Here is a 23,899-nt window from a genome sequence, read left to right on the forward strand (position 1 = left end):
TGCCACGTGATGGGGGACGTAGTGGTGGAATTGTTATTGTAGTGGGATGTGCTGGAACTGGTGGAATTGACTCTTGGGTAGTCCTTGGTTCAGTTGAAGTTAAAGCTTGTGTCCAAATCACGCTTGGTGGCACATTTGCACCTTCATCAGAACTGGATGGTTGGGTTGGAGGCACAAATTGATTAGAAGTTGATGGTTGGGTTAGAGGCACAAATTGTTGAGTTGGCAGATTTTGCCCTTCATCAGAAGTTGATGCCTGGGTTGGAGGCACATATTGTTCATGTGGCTGATTTTGGCCTTGATCAAAAGTAGCTGATGGTAGTGGAGATGGTGGAGCTTGTGGACAAATGGTTCTATTGTGTCCAAGTTGTTTACATATGGCACATTTCTTCCTTATCTCCCCTTTTATAACCTGGGTGTCATCTTTCTTCAACTCAGATGCTTGTAGTCTTCTTTTCTTTTTAGGTCTTCCAAGCAATATACGCTTTAGTGGAGGTAGCACATCAAGGAAGGGAGTGATCTCCCACACATGTTGTCCGTTCACAGGATATATTATTAAGCAATATATTTCTTCATATGAGGACTTGGTAAAATAGTGTGTTATATATTGATCCACACTCAAATTTAAGAATTTCATTACAGCCAGCGAGTGCAAGCATGGAATGCCACTAATACCCCATTTCCTGCAGGTGCATTCCATATTGTCCACATTCACCACAAACTTCTCACCAATAGTAGATGCGTGTCTATATCCACATCAAATAAACCATCACTATCTTCATCTATCTAATTAGTGGACAAACCACTCAACCTCAACCTCTTCCACATTTTAGTCCTTACCCACCTCGTTCTGTGTCTCAACCTGGACCTACGAGACACCACTCTCAGGCTGTACATGTGATTCACCCTGATTTTGAACCTTAACCTCACCACTTTCAGGCTGGACTTGTTCTGCACCATCAAACCGCACATGTCCTAACACTTTTGCCATATGAACCTCATTTCCTAACTTTTCTGCCTCACACTGCACCTCAACCTCATTTGCCTCACTCTCCACCTCAACCTCATTTCCTAACTCCTCTACAGCTTCAGCCTTAGTGCCATTCTCCATACCAATATTTACTTCAACATTATCCTCAGTTGGATAATATTCCAACATATGTACCAACTCTGCTACAAAAATTGAGTGAATCACATACATATGGATTTCACCATGTCGCTTTGCGATTTCGACCATATGCAGTGCACCAACATCATCACGGAAATGTCACAACCTTTCCTGCAACACTGGACAACCTCCTATTGAATAACATAGGTCCTTCACATTAATATAACCCATTTCTCTCAACATAGATAGCACCTCGAAGTAAGACCATCTATCTTGGTCATAGGACAATTTGCTTGTTTGGCCATTAACACACTTAACTCCCCCCTCATTCACGAAATGCCCTCCATGGTGAATAACCACTTCAAACTTGTCATTTTCTATCAAAATTAGTGACTACTGATTGTAAACCTGTGAAATGTCCATGTATCCACAACAATATACTTTTATTACAAACAATACCACCGACACACCGACAGGATACACTAACCCCATTAAAGGGAGATCGCAAAATACACAGTAATTTGGAAATGATGGGACTACACAAAAGGATCGAAAACACTAAATAAATATTAAACTAAAAATGACACACAAGCATCAGAATAAAAAACCTAAACCCAACTACATAATCCACCCAAAACCTTTCCGCTAACACTGGACAACCTCCTATTGAATAGCATAGGTCCTTCACATTAATATAACCCATTTCTCTCAATATAGATAGCACCTCGAAGTAAGACCATTTGTTTTAGTCACATGACAATTCGCTTGTTTGGCCATTAACACACACTTAACTCCCCCTCATTCACGAAATCCCCTCCATGGTGAATAACCACTTCAAACTTGTCATCTTCCATCAGAATTAGTGACTACTGATTGTAAACCTGTAAAATGTCCACATACCCACAACAATATACTTTTATTACAAACAAAACCACCGACACACCGACAGGATACACTAACTCCATTAAAGGGAGACCACAAACTACACACTAATTTGGAAATGGTGGGACAACACAGAAGCATCGAAAATACTAAACAAATACTCAACTGAAAAGGACACACAAGCATCAAAATAAAAAACTTAAACCCAACTAAATAATCCACCCAAAACCCCCCAAATTAAGTAATTAAACACATAATCCACAAAATCCTAAAATTTATTTCTATAAAATTGGAAGCAAAACTCACCTAAAATGCTCGACGACTTCGATCAAAGATGACAATCAAACCAATGCAATGCATGCTGCTCCCAATTAATCACACCAATGCAATGCTTCAATTCAATTCACAAGTTGATCCCAATTCCACCATCAACAACCCTAGTTCCTTCGAAAGCAATTGATATTCCACATAAGCGCATCGTTACGAGCCACGTAATTAAAAGTGAGACATAGTTAAAGAGCCATGTCATTGTTCCGTTATTGATTTTAACACGGTTAACTTTGAGGACTAAATTGAGTCATTTTTGAAAATATGAAAACTAAATTGAGACAACGAATAATTGAATGACTATTTTGAAACTACCTAATATATAAGAGGACTAAAATAGTAATTTAACCAAAATTAAACAAAAAGCCATAGTTGACAAAATGACGAATATATCAAAAAGAAAATGAGTAATTTATTTAGAAGATCAAAATGAAAATAATAGAGGAGTCGAAAATGAAAGTAAATAATAACAACTTGTTTTAGAGAATAGAAAACTAACGGCAGTTAGTCTCGAAATATATAAATATTTTGTAAATATTAAGATAATTAATTTTTAAATTAAGTGTTAAAGGCTAAAACTCGAAAAATAAAATGTGTATACAGAAAATGATATTTGGGCACACAATTTTTTGTTCAGTTTTACTTTTTTAATAATTATTTATTTTAAATTTAAATGATTTTTTTTTTCTAATTTGATATTTTCAATAATTATTTATAATATGAAATCTATTTATGCAATAACAATTTCATAATAATTATTTATAAGCTATAAAATAATTTTTATAAATTAAAAATTATATAATTTTTTATTTTAGTAATTAATAGTCATTTTATAGTTTAATAAAAATTTTGTTATATATAATAAAGAAAAATACAAACATGTGTTTGCACTAATAATTTAATAAACCTTTTACTATGGTTGAAAGAAAATAAATTCACATTCGCTACCTAAATTTAAACAACTCCACTCCCATTTTTTTTTCTCTGTTTTCATTCCTTTGTTTTTACTACTGGAGTCAACATAACACCACGCCCTAAATTATCGTAATATATGATAGTTTCAATTTCACTGGTTGCGTGAGTCTTGTGTGTTTGTGCGGCGGTGTCTCCCTCGCTTGTTATTTTTTCCGCGAATGTACGGTCATCCTTTCCCTTTCCGAGGTGGCCATGGACAACCGTCACCACCGCCGCCACCGCCGCACTCCGCCAATGCTCCAAACCCTAACACGTTATTCCTGCAACCATCGCTGCCGCAGTATCCTCTAAATGTCCCCAATCCCACCACCGCCTTCTTTCATCAGCCACCGCGATCTTTCTCATTCCCCAACACCACTCGGTCTTTCCCTCAGAACCCGCCCCCAAACCCTAAACTCGCAATTGACCATGCTGAGCGCGCTGCAGCCGCCGCCTTCAGCGCCGTCCTCGCCGCTGGTGGCTCGGTCTCGTCATGGGAGGTCTCCCAGACCGCTCTGTCGATGCTCCAAGTCGATTCTTGGAACTCCTTGGGCATCAAAATGCAGCAAGTACCCTCCCTTCACCGCCTTATGATAACTGAAGGCAAGGTATGAATGTTATGTCATTTCATTTAATGTCATATCACTCGTTCGGAATTTTCGGTTAAAAATTGATTGTTACATTGGGTTTATTAATGAATGAAGAAACCGTCAATATGTACGCCTGAAGTATTACTTACTCTCTCGTTTGTGTCTCCTAAAGTAATAAAAAAATTTATGCACTCCTCGAATATTGAATATCTGTCTCTTTTAGTTCTAATTTTATGTAAACTAGTTAAGTTTAAGGACCAATTTGAAATGGTTTTGAATATTTGGCAGAGTAGTCAATGCGATTTCCACTGCTTCTAGGCCTATTTAGTTTTTTATTTTTTTATTTTTTTATTTTTATTTTTATACTATTTTGGTTCTTTTTGAGTAAGAAAGGGGGGTTATTATGTATTGATTGATGTGCAGGTGAATGCTTTTGTCCATTGCTTTGTTGGGGTCCGGAGGATCACTTCCTTGTATGATTTGGAAGTGGCAATATGCAAGAATGAGGCTGTTGATAACTTTGAAGCGCTAGGATTGGGACCTTTGTTGCAGCATCCTTTGGTTATGCATTATTTCTCCCTTCGCTCTGATGTCACCCAGGTGTTTAAGATAACGAGTGAGGAGATAATTCAACTTTTGAGTGAGTTTTTGGATGCTTCTAGAAGTGACAAAATTATTAAGGTTGAACAGTTTTTGGATTTTATTGCCAAGCAGCGATTGGTTAAATGCAAGGAATGGCTTGGGATTCGGATTCAGAACTTGGGGTACGTTATTTCTTGTTTCACTTACATGTTGGTTGAAATGTATTGTTCATTAGTAGCATTAGAAAGATGGAGTGAACGTGTGCTGTGTTGGAGATTTTTCATGTTATAATGATTCGATTTAGGCTCCTCACTCCTCATTAGAATTGATGACATGGGAGATTTGATATAATGCTAAGTAAACAAGTGCAGTTAGTAGGCCAGCAAAATTTCTTTATTGGTGGTATTTGAAGCAGCGGATCAAAATTTTTTTATATTGGCATAATTTGCAAATGAATTATCTGGTTTAGCTCTCATGGAAGATTCTTCAGTCCATACTCATAAACTAACTTTTGTTTAAGCAGATTGAGTTGTATGATTATGTCATGCTGAACACACAGATTGAAAGGGGGAGTATTTTATATTTGCATCTTTGAATGTAACTTTTGGTCCAAATATTTTTAACTGGTTATTGAAATTATTTTATTTCATACCTATGAATTTTGGGATTCATACAAACTAGTTCAGAATAAGCTCTACAATTTGCTTTTGGCTTGATCAGAACCCTTTTTCTTGAAATTGTATTTTTCTGTGCTTTGTAGCTTTTACTTTTTTGGGCAGTAGTTGTAACCAGACTTTTTTGCAATCTTGTTTATTAAGAGATATGTTGTGTGTCTATTAGTAGCATTGTTATTTTTTTCTAGCCTTCTCCCTTGTCTTAATTTTTTTCACATCATGTAAATGCCAACAATCATATTCATATCTCCATTTTCCCGTTTAATTTCAGTGATTGAGACATTCTTTTTGCTGGACTTATTTTCTTGATAAGTATTTGTAGTTTCAAATGTTTTGTATTGGGATTTGAGTATAATTTTTCTACAAATTTTTTTTTTGGAGACCAAAAGTGTGCTTTGACAGTTCACCATGGCAGCATGCAGTTCTATCAGTATACAATAACCACCTCCACAACCTTCTTAAAAAGCTCACGGAGTAGAGAAATAATTGCTTTTATGTTTTCTGGGGTTTTGTTTTCTGTTCTGTGTTGGATTTAGAGTGGCTTTCTTATCCAATCTAATGTTTTTATAATCACAGAATGCATATATCTGCTATACGAGAAGCTAGAAATTCAGAGCAATCAACATTAGAGAAATGCTTGAAGACCTTAAATTTGAAGATTGATAAGTTTGGAAAGCGTTCTCTCTCTTCCTCTCAGAAAAAACAGTTAGATGAACGTTTTAATGCCATTACTCAGCGCATTGAATGTTTTTCTCCTGTAAAAAAGTCTTTTTGTGGAAAGCATATAAGATTTATGTCATCAAGCTCCGAAGATGAAGATAGTGATTCTTCTGCACCTGAACAAAGTAACAACATTATGGGTAACCAGTCAAACCCATCATCACAATTCACTAGAAGTTCAGAACGAGTAAGTAGTTGTCCTTACCCATCTGCAACTGAAGAGATGGAACGACTTGGGGTGAGGAATGATATGATGGGGAACTCCCTTGTTAATAGCAGCCTTAAAAATGAATTTTGTCAACAACCAAGAAAGAAAAGGAAATTTGAAAACGTAACTTCTACAAGATCTGCTGCTTATAAGTTGCAAAAGAGAAAAAGACTCGGACGTGTTGTAACCCCAATCCATAATGGTAACAAAACAGACAAAACCAAGGTACCAATCAATATGGAAGGAAATCTTTCAATCACTAATGATTCTTTGCACTTGTTTGTCACAACCTGGAAGGAGGCATGTTTGGAGCACACGGTTGATGAGGTAGGTGTTAAAGATCATTCAAATGAGATGATACTTTTTTGTTATGCTAAATGGGGTAAATTAGTCAGAATGTTCAGTAGATAACTAGTCTTGGTCTCTGGGAGTCTTAGGCCCTAGCATGAAACAACCTTGGGTTTTGTAAATTGAGCATTTTTGTCTGTTGTTTTTATATTATTGGGGTGCCTGAGAAATTCATTTATATGGGAAATCTATTGCAAAATATTCAAATAATTTACATTTCTCCTTCCCTCATGCTAACACATTTCTCTAATAAAAGCATGCACATTTTGGTTCTTTTCTTTGTGAAATTGTTTACATCCCTTAATATCTTTCATCATCTACTACTTTTATCAGCCTAAAATTTGCATGCACAGTGTATGTCATCTTGAGAGGTGATAATTTATGTATCAAATGGGTAAAGATGAAAAAATATCAGTTAACAGCTAATATTGCTTTTGATGCACGATGTCATGTTTTTAAAGTTTCTATTTTTTGCTGGTTTTTATACCAAAGTATTTTCATTTAGTTGTTTCTAATGGTATGCAACAGTTGAAGCAGTTAATTAGTTTTTTGTTGCTTGCTGTATTTTTTTTTCCTTTAGAAAAGTAAAATACACTATTTTCACGATAGGTTCATGGACCATATGCAAAGACCAAAGATCTCATAGTGGTATAATTTTTTAATAGAAAAAGATCAACTTATGCTGACATACAAACAACTTGGATGGACTATTATTTTTGTTTTTGTGAAGAAGTGGATTTGTGCAGAGAGTTTGAACCAATTTATCATTAGAACGGTTGTTTTTGGGGGATTATTGAATTAAATTTATTTATTTGTTTTATTGTGGAGTGATTTGGTTGGTGCCTTTACATGGAGAGCAGTGCCAGCTTTCACATATATTTTCTATGCGGCACCTAGTTAGTTGTTCATATTCTGAGATGTCAATGTGGTTTTTTCTCATTCAATTAATATTTTCCTTCTCTTTGATCCCTTCCCCCCAAGGATGGCTTATCCATGTATGTCGTACTTTTTCTTCTTCTTCTTCTTCTTCAACTTCAATGAACTTCTTCTACGGAAACAAATGCTCTTCTATGAATATTTATTCATCTACTTCAGCTAGGAATAATTTTTGCAGAAGTATACTTGTTTTAGATATGTGTAACATAGGTCTAACACAGTTCTTGATACACAATTAATATGTAGGTTTTCGAGAGGATGCTTCAATTCTATAAAGTAAAACACTGTGGCTGGAGGAAAATAAAAAAACTGTTCTCATCATATCCTTTCGTTGGGTTACTGAATGTTGCTGTAAGCTTCCTTTTATTCATTCCATTATATTAACATTGCATATGTAACTTTATTTACTTCTTTTATGTATACTAGTTAATTAGCATTTTAAATTTAGCTGTAATCCCCCATTTCACATATAATGAGTTGGTGTTAAGAGATGATTGATTTTGTTTGTTAATTAGGTTCCATTTATATTTCCTTGTCGTAGTAAGCCTATTAGAGATAATTATTTATCAATGTGAATCTGATATTATTGATCCGAGAATAATGAATAAACATCCTTCGTTCCAGTCTACTGTATATGTAATAATATAATAGTATAGCTACAAACATGCAACAATTGTAAAATGGAAAAGCATAGTAGGTCAATTTTTAAACTCTCCATATCAAGACCATTAAGAATCATCCTAAAGTATATATATCAAGAAGACTCCTAGAAAATACCTCATTAAGGAAATACTAAAATTGTTGGGTTATCTAATAGTGGTTGGGTATGGTTACGACATAATAAATGCTTTATTTTAGGGTATTGTATTCTTATTAGAGGTAATTGAGTATTAGGATAACTGAGAAAGAAAATGTTGTGGCAAGGTCAAGTGTAGAAGCATAATACAAACTATGACAATAATCACTTGTGAGTTGATCCGACTAAAACAACTTCTCAAGGAGCTTAAATTTGAAGAAAGTTTCCAAATGCACCTTTTATGTGCCAACTAGGCAAACTTAAACATTCTCGCCAAACATATTGAGGTGAATTGTCCTTTCATAAGAGAAAAAATTGAGTCTGGAGACATCAACATTAGATTTGTCAACTCCAATGAATAATTATCTAACATGTTTACTGTTAGACATCAACATTAGACATCAACATTAGACATCAACATTAGACATCAACATTTGATCCCTCTTGTGATCTTCTATTAATAATGATAGAAAACTAATACAGTGGGATGATTAAAAGACTATTCTAAACTCCTAAGTACAACTCATAGAGGGCATGACTTATTACATATTTCAACAAAATCATTCACAAACTTTCACAAACTTTACCTTTAAATCTCTTACTTTCACCTCTCCATCCCTTAAAACAAACAACCCCACTTTCCCCTCTCTATCTCCTCAAATTCATCCACTCACTCTCCGTTAAATCCATCCTTATTGTCATTTTACCAAGGAAAAGATGCTATCAAAGGAATTACATACTAGATTTATAAGCTCTAATGACTAGCTCGCATGTATTCTCCCTAAATAATTTAGATGACCTAGAATTATATTTATATATTTCAAGTTTGGTGCATGCAAGGTTATCAAACTCGCGGGTTGACTCGTACACTCGTACGAGTCTGCGAGTCATGACAGTGTTCACGGGTTAACTCGCATATAAACTCGTTTTTTTTTCAAACTCGTAGTGAACAAGGTGTAAACTCGTCAACTCGTACCAAACTCGCGAGTTCGAGAGTGAGTCACCGAGTTCGAAGAACGAGACGAAATGACACAAAACATGTTGTTGGCTTTCGAATTTTAAGCCTAAACCAAAACCCCAATGACCCAAATTGAAAATTCAAACGAAAACAGAGATCGAAGCCCAACTCGAAAACCCTAATCGAAGAAGAAGAGAAGATCGAACTTGAAAATGTTGACCTATTTCGACATCTCAGCCCCGGTCATCCACGTCGCAGCTCCAATCGTGTCGCATGGTAGCTCTGATCGCCTCGCGTTGCAGCTTCGTCAGGTCGTTGGTTTAGTGGCGTCGTTGTTCCCTTCTTCTCTTTTCCCTCTTTCGAAGTAATTGACATACGTATTCCCGTTTGGGTTTTTTTACTTTTACTAATCATTACATATATAATATATTATATATTTTTCTTTGTTTTTTTATTTCATTTTTTTTTCTCTGGCTTTTGTTGTTGTTCTGTTACACATATATATATATATATATATATATACACACACATAATATAATATGTGTAGTTTTGTTCTTTTATTTAATTTATTTATTTTATTTTTGGTTTTCTAAAAAAATAAATTATTTGATTTTTAATTGATTGAGACTGGTTTATAATGTCTGGAAGTGGGACATGCACTACTTCAAATTCTTGTGATCCTAGTGAAGAAGATGATGATGTTGGAGATGATATAAGTAGAGGGTTGGGCCAGAGAGTTGAAGTTATTTATGTTTTTTGATTCGTATTAACTTATGTGTTTGCTGTAATTTGAACTGAACTTATATAACAATCATATGTGTTGAACTAAGTTATTTTACAATTATTGAACTTTGTTTACTATTTGCATTAATTGTGGTGATTAAATTCTGAATTGGTATGGTACTATATACAAATTTTCATATGAAGTAGGGGTGTAGTAGACTCTTACGAGTCTACGAGTCGGGTCTACGAGTCGAGTCTACGAAGCTCTCACGAGTCTACATAGACTCTCGAGTCTGATAACCTTGGGTGCATGCAATTTATATCGGCCCCAACTTAAGAGAAGTGTTAAAATTATGGTTGGTATTTTATTGTACAACTTCCATAAATATGCTTTTTAGGTATATGTATCTAGCCTAAGGGTTTTGTTTTACATGACATACCTTTTCCTTCCAATTTACTATTCTCTCTTTCTTATTTATATATGTAATATATAAATACCTTAATTGAGCAAGTAGCAATAATAATCATGGCACAACTCTTTCTACTTAAGAATGTAGCATTCTATGTGTCACTATTCGGTTATGATTTGATCCACTTGGCACCTCTCTAAGGGACAATTGATAACAACAATCTACCCTCAATAATCTATTTAAGAAGGTAGCTCTCTACTTAAGAATGTAGCATTGTATGTGTCACAATTCGGTTATGATTTGATTCACTTGGCATCTCACTACGGGACAATTGATAACAACAATCTACCCTCAACAATGTCCTGCTAGTAGGCCAAAAGTTATACATTTTAGTCAATGCATAAGTCTTTTCACTAGAGAGTGTAGCAACACAAGTGCCATGATTCATGTTGATTTGGCCCACTTGGCGTTTGGCACTCGACAATTAATGCATTTCATGACAACCTCAATACTAGTGAGACAACAATGATGTGGCTCTTTTTTTGTGGCAATGAAAATTAAAATCCCAAGATTGGGAGCTTTGATACTAAGTTGATCTGTGTAAGGAAAAAAAAAAGAACACATATTTTAATGATATCCAATATACAACATCTAGGTTATTGATTTACTTGCTAGAATTATTTAAGAACACATTTAGAGCTTGTTCTATTGTTGGTTGCTGGTATTTGATGGTTTTAGGATTTCACAGCTTGCTGGGATCAATGGTTGAAAAGATTTTTGATGTTAATGTTTTTTTCCCCTTTCTTGCACATGTTAGCTAGTATTTATTATTATTCATAATGCATTAATTTCAATGTTATTAATATCGGATAATGGAAAATTTCGGAGACTCAAATCCGTTGTAAAGTTATAACGGAAACTGTAAAATAAGATGAAATAGGGTTTTGGGATTAATCTCCCTTGTGTAAACCCTACACAAAGGATAGTTTATTTATATTGATAATGGGTCAAACCCAGAAATACATAATGGGCTGAGTCCAACTACTAAACACAATATTATATCATCTAACAGAAACCATAACAGGTTATGGCGGAAACATCAATTTCTAAAGAAATATAATCATATCACATGTAATTCTAATGGAAAAGTAATAATATTATAGTGAAAATAGATTTTTCTTTTAAAAAATAGTTATAGTGAGAGTGTAGAAGAAGAAAAATTAAACAAAAAATTGAAAATAGAAAAAAAGGCTTGGCCGGTGACGGCTAACGGCGGCAGCGACCGAAGAGCAGTGGCGGCAGTGGTGGTTATTGGTGATAATAAGTTGCAGCTGGAAAAGAATAAAAGAAAAAGTGTGCTAAAGTTGTGGGATTAGAATAGGGTGGGTTTTAATTTTTTATTGGGCCTGGACCAATTTTTAGCTCTGTTTTAAACACATAAAGCAAAGGTTGCTGCAATTAGGGTATTAGGGTTTCACTCCTGCCGCCGCTCCTCCCCCTTCTTCCACTTTGCTGTCATCTCTCTTCTCCACCCCACTTCTTCCGCCATTGTTGTTCTGCCAACCACTATGCATAAAATGGCCGCCATGGACCACCATGGAAAATCCGTTTCACCACCATCTTGTTGTGGCGGCAGGTCGGAAAACCGCCACTACATTCCGCCATGGCCGAAATTTGATAATACAATTTTCATGTTAATATTTATATTCTCTATTAGTGTTATATCTAAGTCAGTTTTTATTTTTATTTAATTTTGTACTAGCTATGCCACTTCATCAGTGCTCTGTACTCTTTATTTTCAGTTGTTTGTAGTTATTTGGACGTTACACTGTTTTGTAACCATCAATAACGGTTTTGTAACCTTATTTAACTGTCTTTTCCGTTTTTCCTATCTGTAACACGTAAAACATTTTTTTGAGTGACAATATACTACTTTAATTTTTTGTACGTTCACCCAGTCACAAGACTGCATATTCATTTGTTCTGATTATGCCTTTTCTTTTTTTGGTCAAAATCTAATATCTATTAATATTGCCGGTTTATGTGACTTCTTTATGGAACAAATATAGGCTTCTTGGTAAAAATGTATATCGTCATATGGTGAAATTTTCTCACTCTTCAATGCTTTAGGTTTCATATATCAAATCTGGAATGAGGAACAACATGTATGATACATTCCAAGATATCATTGGTAATGAATTAAGTAACTCCCCAACCAAGCGGTCTTCTGAATATGAGACTATCGATGTTGGACCATGCCAGGAGAAAGTGCCAGTCATAACAATGGATAACATAGAGAATGCAAAGTGTGAGTGTTTTTCCTTTAATTCAAGCTTTGGTTGACATATTTTGTAGTTATATTCTAATATTGACAATCTGTACCTTTATATTTCAGTTTCCATAACTAGTCAAAATCACATATATTACAATGAATTGCACTTGGAACTTAATACAGCTCAATCTTCTGAGTATTTTATATGCCTAATTTTATATTGGAGTTGTATGTTAATGATTTAAAATCTATTTGATGAGAACTTAAGAAATTTATTTTGGAGTTGTATGTTAATGATTTAAAATCTATTTGATGAGAACTTAAGAAATTTATTTTCTTTTCTTTTAAATTCCAAAAGGATACGAGCATTATTGTGCTACCTTTTTTTGTAGTTTTCCTTATTATGTATGCGATCTTTTATATCGTTGGTGACATGGAAACTTCATTATTGGATGTCACAGGTATTTCTTCTGGTGATGTCGTCAGAAAAATTGGAACTTATTTTGACCATGACAATGAGATAAATAGAGTTAGTAGCGACTCACTTATGCAACATAGAATTATGTTGTTGAGGAAGTTTTGCAACTGTGAAAATTGGGTGGCCAAGGAATTTGGTATTCAAAACTTTGATTCTCTTGGTTATGGAGATTTCATATCATTCCTGGTGAAGCACATTAACCAGTTGCCTCATGAGCTACTGGAGTTGTTTGATGGAGATAGATGTGAAAATTTCCCTTTTGGGGCCTGCATGTCTACAAATCAATTGACTACTCTAGTATCTCAGGCTCTTAGTACTTTGTGGGAGAATGAAATAGTAACCAAACAAATGGTATCCATACTGCTTACGAGGCAGTTCCCTACAATTATGTTTGATGTTCCTCCAAATGGTTCTCTAGTGAATCTGCTGGATGCTGTTCAGGGGCATAAATCTTGTGTGACTTCAAAATGTGTTGTATTTTCGGCAACTATTACAGGAAAAAACTATGGAGAGTCATCAAGTGATAGAGATAATAATTGGTCAGAAATGACTACTGATTGGTCTGAGATGAGCCACGCAAAAAACAATGAAAATGTTATGGCAAAAAATGCTATTGAACTCTTTCTCAAGTCTCCAATGTTGTCTGATTTGAGCAAGTGGTCTCATTGGGATCTTAGGTTTGCTCCCTTTCTAGGCCCACTAATATCATGGTTGTTGAATGATGTAAATACCCAGGAATTGTTGTGTTTAGTTACCAGAGATGGAAAGGTGATACGGTTAGATCATTCTGCTTCCTTGGACTCTTTCCTGGAGGCCGCACTTCAAGGATCCTCTTTCCAAACTGCAGTGCATTTGCTGTCTCTGATCGCACTTGTAGGGGGGGAAAAATATGTGCCATTGTCACTTTTAAAATGCCATGCTTGTCATGCATTTGAAGTTATGTTCAGAAACTCTGTTGAAGATGTTGAAGTTAGTGATGATGGGAATGGTCTCTATCAGTCTGTGGAAGTATTAAGTAAAACAAAGAATTTAACTGAAATTTCAAATGCTAAAATGGGAAGTGAGTTTAGCAAACACATAGATAAAGTGAGTAAAGTTGCATCCATTCTGTCAAGGTTTGTGCTTGATTGTCTTGGTTACTTACCAGAAGAATTTCACAGTTTTGCTTCTGACTTGTTGCTTTCTGGGATGCAATCTGTTTTCAAGGATTCTGCTTCAGCTATTTTATGTGAATGCACCAATATCGAGCAACGTTTCATGCTTCATGAAATAGGATTATCTTTGGGTATTTCTGAATGGATCAATGATTACCATTCATTTATTTCAAACAACACCTCTGACATTCATTGTACTCAAGTTTCATGCGTAAAAGATGCCAAAACTGATATAAAAGCAAGGGGTCATGACCAATATACCTTGGATAAGTCTCCTATTCCTGAAGCAAATATTGAAGTCACTGGAACAGTTGATCAAGAAAAACCTAACCAGGAATCTAACACTTGCTGCCTTGGAAATTCATTTCAAAATGGTGCAGATGTGGATGCTCCACTGCTTATTGAATCCATCAGGCGGGATGAATTTGGCCTAGATTCAAGTCTTTCTGATATTGATACTTCAATGTTGAAGAAGCAACACGCTCGGTTAGGGAGAGCACTGCATTGCCTTTCACAAGAACTATATTCTCAAGATTCACATTTTATTCTTGAGTTGGTGAGAATAATTCTTTAATGTTTTATCTTTTGATTAGTAATAATGGAGAAATGGAGGATATTTGTGATTCAATATTATTTCTTTTTCTTATTATTGTTCGTAAGTACTATGTGTTGAATATCTAAGATGATGTTAAGCTTCTACATTATTACCTAATAGATGAGTTTCACTTTTTACATTACCTTAGACGTTGAATTTTGTTGGGAATGGATAAATATAATATCTAATATAGATTGAAGACAGAGATAACACACTGGAAATGTTTCTCATATCTCAATGATTTTAGTTTTTGGAGTAGTGACATCATATCTGCACCATTGATAGATTGTTCATGCTATGCAGGAGGGTAAACAACCGAGTCTGATTATCTTAGAGCAATTCAATTTAAATCTTCAATATCATTTTACACTGTTCATGTGCAGTTGATAGTAATAAATCATTTACATTGACGATCCATTCTTAAATTTGAAAATTTGTTTATCTTGTTGGCACTTATTAAAACTATTGGTAGTTTTTGAGAGTCAATACGTCATGTGCCTGATAATTGTTAATTTTGATTCAGGTTCAAAATGCAGATGACAATAATTATCCAGAAAATGTGGAACCAACTCTTACATTTATTCTTCAAGATTCTGGTATAGTTGTATTGAATAATGAGCTAGGTTTCTCTGCTCAAAATATGAGAGCACTTTGTGATGTTGGAAATTCAACAAAGAAAGGATCTAATGCTGGATACATAGGGAAAAAAGGCATTGGTTTCAAGTCTGTTTTCCGGGTATGTTTCTGGGTATTTTTCTTTAGGTTCTTAAAACAACATTGTTTTATCCGAAGACCCAACTTCAATTTTATTAATTGCTAAAATCAAGTCCATCTACTAGTTTTTAGATCCCCAAAACTCTGAATTCTTATTTCGTTCTTAATATTTCCTTGAATGAATCCATTAAATCCTTTTAAACCATCTTGTGATATAGACTTTGTTCTTTCAATCCTTAACCCAACGATACAAATTTGATAAAAAAATTCATCTCTAAACTTTTCTAACATTTGGTATCTCTAATCCATCCCAAACCTCTACTTGTTGAGTAGGACTTGATTGTAACTACAATTAAAAAAAAATCTGGGACTAAATTCTAGTGAAAAATTATCAAGTATCTAAAATTATATTATAATTATATACAAATGATTTGGAATGATTTTTATAGTGAATTTCCCTCTTAGGATCTCAAATTTGTCAATAAGATTTACTGCCAAAGTTTTTTACTATATTTTTAATTTCTTCCTCATTGTTTATCACGTTTTTCATCTTTTGCAATCTACTATAGAATTTGTCAAGTTATGTAAGTATTTTGTTTGCAAACACAAACCAACATGTATCATTAGCTTGTTGAAAAATCATGACAGGTGTTGCTCTTGCATTTATAGCAAAAGCATACAAACACTTGAAATAAAAGAGAGAGGGGCATAAGCTGGATCCCTAATGTGTATTGAGCACATAGGGTTATGCATTTATAAATAGGATAATATAGAGATGGACCCAAGTTTGTTACAACGAACACTCCCTTTCAAGCCGGTGCATATAAATCGTATAAACCAAGCTTATTATAAATATAACCAATTCTAGCTCAATGTAATGATTTAGTAAACACACATGCTAGTTGATCACTAGAATTAACATTGTCTTGATATTTCCATATACAATTTTTTCTCGAATAAAATGACAATCAACATTGATATGTTTGGTTTGCTTGTAAAAGACGAGATTTGAACTAATATGAGGAGTAACTCGATGTCATATATAAGTGTCATTTGAGTCAAATTGCAATTCTTTAAGTAATTGTTTAAGCCAAATAAGCTAACAAGTATATGAGGCCATGGCTTTATATTTTTCTTTTGACTAATCTTCCATACTTCCTAAGAGTGACTCCCCCTATTAGGTAGGATTTTGGTATTGGGATCCGTGGGTGTGTCAACTGACTTTGAATTCATTAATCCAGTATCCTCGGAAATATCAAATGCATACTTCCTTTGAGAAATAAAAATTCCGTTGTTGGATTTTGCTACCTCAACTCCCAAATATCTGAGTTTGCCAAGGTATTTGATCTGAAAGTGGTGACAAAAATGTTGCTTTACTAATGCGATGCCATAGTGATAATTGTTTGTAAGTACAATATCATCAACATATACTACTAGATAGATACACCCAGAGTGACGATAAACTATTGAATGATCTTCACTTTGAGTCATACAAAATTATTGAAGAACAATGCTAAATTTGCCAAACCAAGCCCTAAGAGATTGCTTGAGACCATATAAAAATTTGTGGAGACAATATACCAATCTAGAAGACTCCTCTTGAGCAACAAAACCTAGAGGTTTCTCCATATAAATTTCTTCTTGCAAATTACTACTAAGAAAAATATTTTTCACATCCAGTTGATAAAAAATAGTCAAAATTGAAGAGTAGGCATGGCTATGAATAAGCGAACAAAGGTCATCTTTGCAATGGGAGAAAGTGTTACCAAAGCAATTCAAAAATTTGTGTGTAACCTTTGGGCACTAGGCGAGCTTTGAGATGATCAATAATGCCATTAGGACCAACCTTGATAGCAAAAAATCCACCTATAACCAACATTAGATTTTCCAGAAAAACGAGTTCTCAAGTTCTATTACTTTGAAGAGCACTTATTTCATTAACCATGACTTGACACCAATTAGGATGGGTGAAGGCATCACCTATAAATTTTGAAATTGTAACTAAAGAAATAGACAAAAGGAAAGTATGAAGTGATGGAGATAACCTATGATAACTCAAAGCACTATAACAAGGATAAGAATTATGGGTAGAGCACATACCGTTATATAGAGAAATGATTAGATTCAATTGTCCTTGTTGGAGGAGATGAAGGAGCACTAAAAGAGATTTGGTGGAAGATGGGAAATTTATTAAAAGTATACACATGAAAAGGTGGTGGGGAAAGGGAGATATGTAGGCACACTAGAAACAATACGAGGATCACAAACAACTGGGTTAGTGATTTGATAAGATGGAGATGTAGTAAGAATGAATAGACTTAAAGTATAGGGAAGACTCAGTAAAGGTGACATCAACTGAAATGAAATAGTGGTTAAGGGAGGGAGAGGAACATTTATATCCTTTTTGTGACCTAGTGATTTCTATAACATGTGGACCCAAAGACTAAGTTGTAAGACATGGAGATGCGGAAGATGAGTTATGCAGTTAATAAAGATTCTCTTACTTACGCAATTCAGTCTTTAACGATGCTTATCCCGCATCTTGTCACGAGGAAATAAAATAGAATGAGTAATTTGGTTATCTAAATGATATGTGATTAATTCGATAACACACTATGAACAACATAACCCCAAAAGTATTGAGGAATCTCACCATGGATTAACAATGTGTGAGTTGTTTCAACAAAATGTTTATTCTTTTGCTCAACTACCCCATTTTTTTGAGGTGCATGTGCACATAAGGTTTGATGAAGAATCCTATGAGAAGTTATAAAACTTTGAAGAGAATGAGAAACATATTCACGGGTGTTATCACTGTGCATATTTTGAATAGACACTCCACATTGATTTTTAATGTTGTTGTAAAGTGATTGAATCATAGAAAACAAACTCAGAAAGATCTTTCATTGAAATAACAGTGTACATCTTGAATAATGATCAATAAAGGCGACAAACTACTAAAATCCTAAATTTGACTTAATTCAACTTGGTTCCCAAATGTCAGAATAAACCAAAGCAAAGGTAGGCGAAGCATGTTGTGAATCATTTATAGGAAAAGGACTATGACTGTGTTTTACTACTTGACATGACTTAGATAAACTTGGAACAAGCTGCAACATCTTGACAAGGCTAGGTTGACCCAACTTCGAATGAACAAGAGAGGTAGACTACATGACCGTACCAATATGTCCAAATGTTCGCAGATGATAAAGGCCATGAAACTCACATTCAGTGCCAATAAATAAATAGAACCAGAAAATTCTCCTACTGTTTTCGATACAATGTTTTATGATCTTCTGTGTTAGCGTCTCCTATTGCACCTTTCCTTAATACTCATCCCATGCAAACCAGGTCTGAACCTACTAGTGTTAAACAAGCTGTTAAAGATAAAGATTGGTTGGCTGGAATGCAACAAGAATGAGGCTTTAGTGAACTAAAAGACTTGAGATCTAGTACCTTTTCCCTTTAATAGAAAAGTTGTTGGTTGCAAATGGGTTCTTAGAGTTAAGGAAAATGTAGATGGCTCTATCAATTTATATAAAGCTCTACCATGTAAGGAGGCCCTAGAGCTGCCATGGTAGTAAAAGGTAAACAACCCGAATTAGTCAGAGAAAAGAAAAATGATTTATTACCAATGATATGATTTGTGGTCCTTGAGTTTAGAACCCAAGAGCCAAGATAGTTGGAGTGAGTGAGGCCAACAAATGATGTACCCATGTGTGCAGTAGAAGCATATTGTCTTGAAGGATCAAATGTTGAAGGTGCTGAAGAGGCCATAGATAATCGTACATTGAGAAAATAATTATTGGGAGAGAGAAACAACCCTAAAAATAGTGAAAAAAATTCCAATGAACCTTGATCACAATGAAAGTTACAAGTTTGATGAGTTGGACAAGATGGGGAGACCAGACTAGGTGTTGGTAGCACAGTGGTGGTGAAAGACAAAGGCGGTAAAAAAGCTGATAGCATTGCCAGAAAATAATTCCAGAACAATATTTAGCATTGGCGAACAGTGGGTTTACCAGAGAGGCAAGGATAAACCCTAGATTTGGATAGCATGTTGAAATAAAAGAGAGAGGCATAGGCTGTATCCTACTGCATACTGAGTACATAGGGTTGTGTATTTATAGATAGAAATATAAAGAGATGGAGCCAAGTCCTTTACATGTAAAACATACGAACAAAATTGAATTTGTTCACCATATTACAAAAAACTGACTTTTCCCTAATGTTTTAAATTGTGATGAAAGACTTGATAAGAAGAAAAAAGTCTTTTTCCACCAGGTAAAGTCAGTCATATGAATCAAATGACATGGTTAAGGAAAATATTAAAAAATGTAAATTTATTCGTTTGCACTGGTCTCTGGTTTGCACTTTAGTTCTGTTAATTTACACCTCTTATTGAAGATAATGTTTCCCAAACTCTGGCAGGATTTCAGTTTCTATGCCTGAACTGATGGTTGTGCATTTTTCTGAACTTTCAAAATTTTAGTACAGCTTTTTTATTTACAAGTTTCTTTTCCTTTTTTCTCACTTCCTATTTGCAAGGTATTATCATATTTCTCTTTCATCTTCTTTAATCTGTCAGAGGTTAATTGAGCTGACGGTGGATTAATGCAAGGGCTTTTGTTCTTTATCATATTTGTCTATATATAATTATCACAAAACACATTTTTTCTCTTCATTTTTTATATATTTAAATAATGAATTTCATTAATCTTAGTTGTCCTTATTGCAGGTCACAGATGCTCCAGAAATTCATTCCAATGGTTTTCATGTTAAATTTGACATTAGTGAAGGCGAGATTGGTTTTGTTTTGCCCACAGTAATACCTCCTTGTGATATTGGGATATTCAGGAGGATGGCATCTAATGATAGCAAATTGTATGATGATGGTTCCTGGAAAACATGCATTATGCTTCCATTCAGATCCCATCTATTAGAAGGAATGGCCTTGAATAGTATTTTGACTATGTTTTCAGATCTTCATCCTTCATTGTTACTTTTTCTTCATCGCCTCAAGTGTATCAGGTTGAGAAACATGCTTAATGATACGCTCATTGTTATGAAAAAAGAAATTTTAGGAGATGGTATCATTAAGGTTTCTCATGGAAATGAGAAAATGGTGTGGTTTGTAGTATCCCAGAAGTTGCAAACAAATTCCATTCGCTTTGATGTGAAGACAACTGAAATCTCTATGGCATTTACTTTGCAGGAATCAGATAATAGTTACATTCCATGTTCAGATCAACAGCCTGTTTTTGCATTTCTTCCTTTAAGAACATATGGCCTGAAGTTTATTCTTCAAGGTGATTTTGTTCTTCCTTCATCTAGAGAGGAAGTTGATGGAGATAGTCCTTGGAATCAGTGGTTGCTGTCAGAGTATCCCAGTTTGTTTGTCAGAGCACAAAGAGAATTTTGTGAACTTCCCTGTTTTAGGACTGAGCCTGGAAAGGGAATTTCCGCCTTCATGAGTTTTGTTCCATTAGTGGGTGAAGTTCATGGTTTTTTCTCCAGTCTTCCTCGTTTGATTATTTCTAAATTGCGAATGATGAATTGCTTACTTGTGGATGGTGAAAATAGTGAGTGGGCTCCTCCATGTAAGGTATTGAGAGGCTGGACAGAGCAGGTGCGTGATTTTATTTCTGATAACATGCTTCTTGAACACCTTGGGCTTAGATACCTGAATAAAAATATAGTATTGTCTGATGCATTAGCGAGGGCACTCGGCATTGAGGACTTTGGGCCTAACATCCTGGTTCGATTACTGTCATCTTTATGTCACAGAAAGACCAACCTTATATCTATGGGCATGAGTTGGCTAGCTACTTATCTAAACACTCTTTATTTAACAATGTTCAATTCATCTGCCGCTATGTCAATCAATTTTAAAATGGAAGATGTTTGTAAAAATCTTCAAAAGATACCATTTATTCCACTTTCGGATGGTACATACAGCTCAGTGGATGAAGGCACTATATGGTTGCAATCCAATATCTTAAACCCAGGGTTTGACGATGAGCATAAAATTGAAGCTTTCCCTAATGTATGTGCTAAACTAAGGACTGTAAGTCCTTCCCTTTTCTCTACGTCTTCTGGTACTCTGAGCATGAATATGATTTTTTTGGACAATATTACCCAGTTACTTCAGGGTATTGGTGTTCAACAGCTGTCTGCACATGAATTAGTGAAGCTGCATATTTTACCTGCGTTGTCTGATGAAACAATGGCAAACAAAAATAGAATGTTAATGGTGGAATATGTATGTTTTGTAATGCTACACCTGAACTCCACCTGTTCTGATTGTTTTACTGAAAGCAATCATATAATATCCGAGTTTAGATGTAAATCTTTGTTATTGACAAATTGTGGTTTCAAGTGTCCTGCTGAGACACCAATTCATTTCTGTACTGGATTTGGGAATCCTGTTACTCCAAAATTGCTGGCTGATTGTGTAAATATGACGTGGCATGAGGTAGACCTAATCTATTTAACCCATCCAGTAAATGAATCAGTTTCATCTGCAGTGATGAAGTGGAGGAATTTTTTTGAGAAAATTGGCATCACTGATTTTGCTCAAATAGTTCAGGTGGACAAGAGTGTTGTTGATATTGGTGATGCCACATTTAAGCAGGTGATGTGGGATAGGGGTCTAATATCGACTGAATCATTAGTCAAAGACTGGGAATCCCCTGAAATAGTGCAATTATTGTCCTTGTTGTCTAAAGGTGGCAATCTTGAAAATTGTAAATATCTCTTGGAGGTTCTTGATATGTTATGGGATGCTTGCTACAGTAATAAAACAACGGGTTATTTTTATCCTAAATCTGTTGGGGATGGCCGTCCCTTTAAGTCTACATTTATATGCAGCTTGTGTGATATCCAGTGGGTGGTTTCAACCATGGATACAGAGCTACACTATCCTAGGGATTTGTTTTATGATTGTGAAACAGTCCGGATGATCCTAGGAGATTTTGCTCCGTATGCTGTTCCAAAGGTTAGTTTTGGGCACTTTTTGTTATTCAGTGAGAGAATGTATAATTTCTCTTGGATTTCCTAACATTTTTCTTCGGTTAGTCAGTGTGATATTTTTCAGTCTATTATTTCTGTTAGGTTTTTGGGTGTTACAGTAACAGCTGTTACAATAATTGATTTTGCCTGTGCATGGATATTCTATTCGAATAGAGGATAGGCAATTAGAATACAATAATTTATTTCCTATCGCATTTTTCTTCTGTTAGTCAGTATGATATCTTTCTGTCTGTTGTTTCTGTTAGGTTTTTGGGTGTTCAGTGACAGCTGTTACAATAATTGATTTAGCTTGTGCTTGCATATTATATTCTTATAGAGCATAACCAATTATAGTCAGTGCGAAAAAAGTGTTTAAGGAGAAAGCAATAATTATGGAATTAATTTCTTGATATGAAAAAGAGAATTGTTTTGCCCATATAAGCTAACAGTTAACGGATGCAATTTCTCTATTGATAAGAGATCATCCTATGTTCTTGAGATTACAAGTTAATGGTGTTTAATCATATATGGGCATGAAGATTAAAGAGGACTCTCTAAACTCTCACCCACGGCTTAACAATAATAACTCTATTTAAATTATTCAACTCTTTACAAGTGGTGGAGAGGTCTTTTTATATAGGCGTTGGAAGGGACCTCTTAGCTATTACACAAATTGTGATTCTAGAAGTTAAGGAAACCTAGAAACTAGAGCAACCTAGCATGACCTAGATATATCTAAGGCCAGCTCCTTGCTCTCCAAGGGTAAGTCACAGGGCCTTGATCTTTATATATGGTCAACCAAGGTCTCCTCTAACCTTCCATGTGCTAGTCCAAGGTTGGGCCAAGTCCAATTCCTTCTCTCTTCCAACCAAGAGTGCTTTCTTCAAACTAAGAGGTGTTAAAGCACCCCAAGCTTTAGGCCATGCACCCCATCCTCTACCCTCCAAAGGATGTCTTGATTAGCCAAGGAGGTGCCAAAAGCAACCCTACAAAAGCATAAGTCTAAACAGAAGGAGAAATGCTGTGTAAAGAAAAGGAAATGAGTAAGGATGAGGTCTCCCTATAGTCATGCTTCTATTAATCCTCCTAGTAAGAGTCTCTTCTTCCTCATGAGGAGTCATGGGCTCATCATCCTCCCCCTCTTGGAGAGAATTTGACCATGAATTTGCAACACTTATATCAAAAGGAGAATGATCACCAACATTAAAAGTAGGGCTAATGTTATAACTAAAGAGTAAATCTAACTAATAGGGATTGATATTGATCCTCATCAAAACATGGGGGTTGTGAATTGCATTGTATCGTGCGATACGAATCGTGTATCGTACAATACTTACTACCATGCTGATTGTTGATATGGTTTATATAAACAAAGTGCACCATGTAATTCATAATTTATAGATTAAGTACTGGTATGGTTTATATACTGAGGTCATTTTTTATGCTATTATATTGTCTT

General features: G+C 35.0%; 1 protein-coding gene across 5 annotated transcripts in view; it reads left to right on the plus strand.

Annotated features, from left to right (window-relative positions):
- Positions 1 to 3,324: 3,324 nt before the first annotated feature.
- Positions 3,325 to 23,899, plus strand: part of NOV (Histidine kinase-, DNA gyrase B-, and HSP90-like ATPase family protein) — a 28,489-nt gene continuing 7,914 nt past the window's right edge. For 2 of the 5 annotated variants that reach the window (XM_028062636.2, XM_028062637.2), the window contains exons 1-8: positions 3,325 to 3,879; positions 4,285 to 4,625; positions 5,694 to 6,372; positions 7,576 to 7,680; positions 12,347 to 12,524; positions 12,950 to 14,676; positions 15,239 to 15,451; positions 20,168 to 22,426. In XM_028062636.2, coding sequence (XP_027918437.1) covers positions 3,451 to 3,879; positions 4,285 to 4,625; positions 5,694 to 6,372; positions 7,576 to 7,680; positions 12,347 to 12,524; positions 12,950 to 14,676; positions 15,239 to 15,451; positions 20,168 to 22,426 — 5,931 coding nt within the window. In that variant the 5' untranslated portion in view covers positions 3,325 to 3,450. The remainder of the gene's footprint in view (positions 3,880 to 4,284; positions 4,626 to 5,693; positions 6,373 to 7,575; positions 7,681 to 12,346; positions 12,525 to 12,949; positions 14,677 to 15,238; positions 15,452 to 20,167; positions 22,427 to 23,899) is intronic. The other 3 variants (XM_085671301.1, XM_028062635.2, XM_085671300.1) reach the window with 3 other exon arrangements.

This window comes from Vigna unguiculata, chromosome 3, assembly GCF_037176805.1.
Source record: "Vigna unguiculata cultivar grain cowpea cultivar isolate G323 ecotype 2 chromosome 3, ASM3717680v1, whole genome shotgun sequence".
Taxonomy (NCBI): Eukaryota; Viridiplantae; Streptophyta; class Magnoliopsida; order Fabales; family Fabaceae; genus Vigna; species Vigna unguiculata.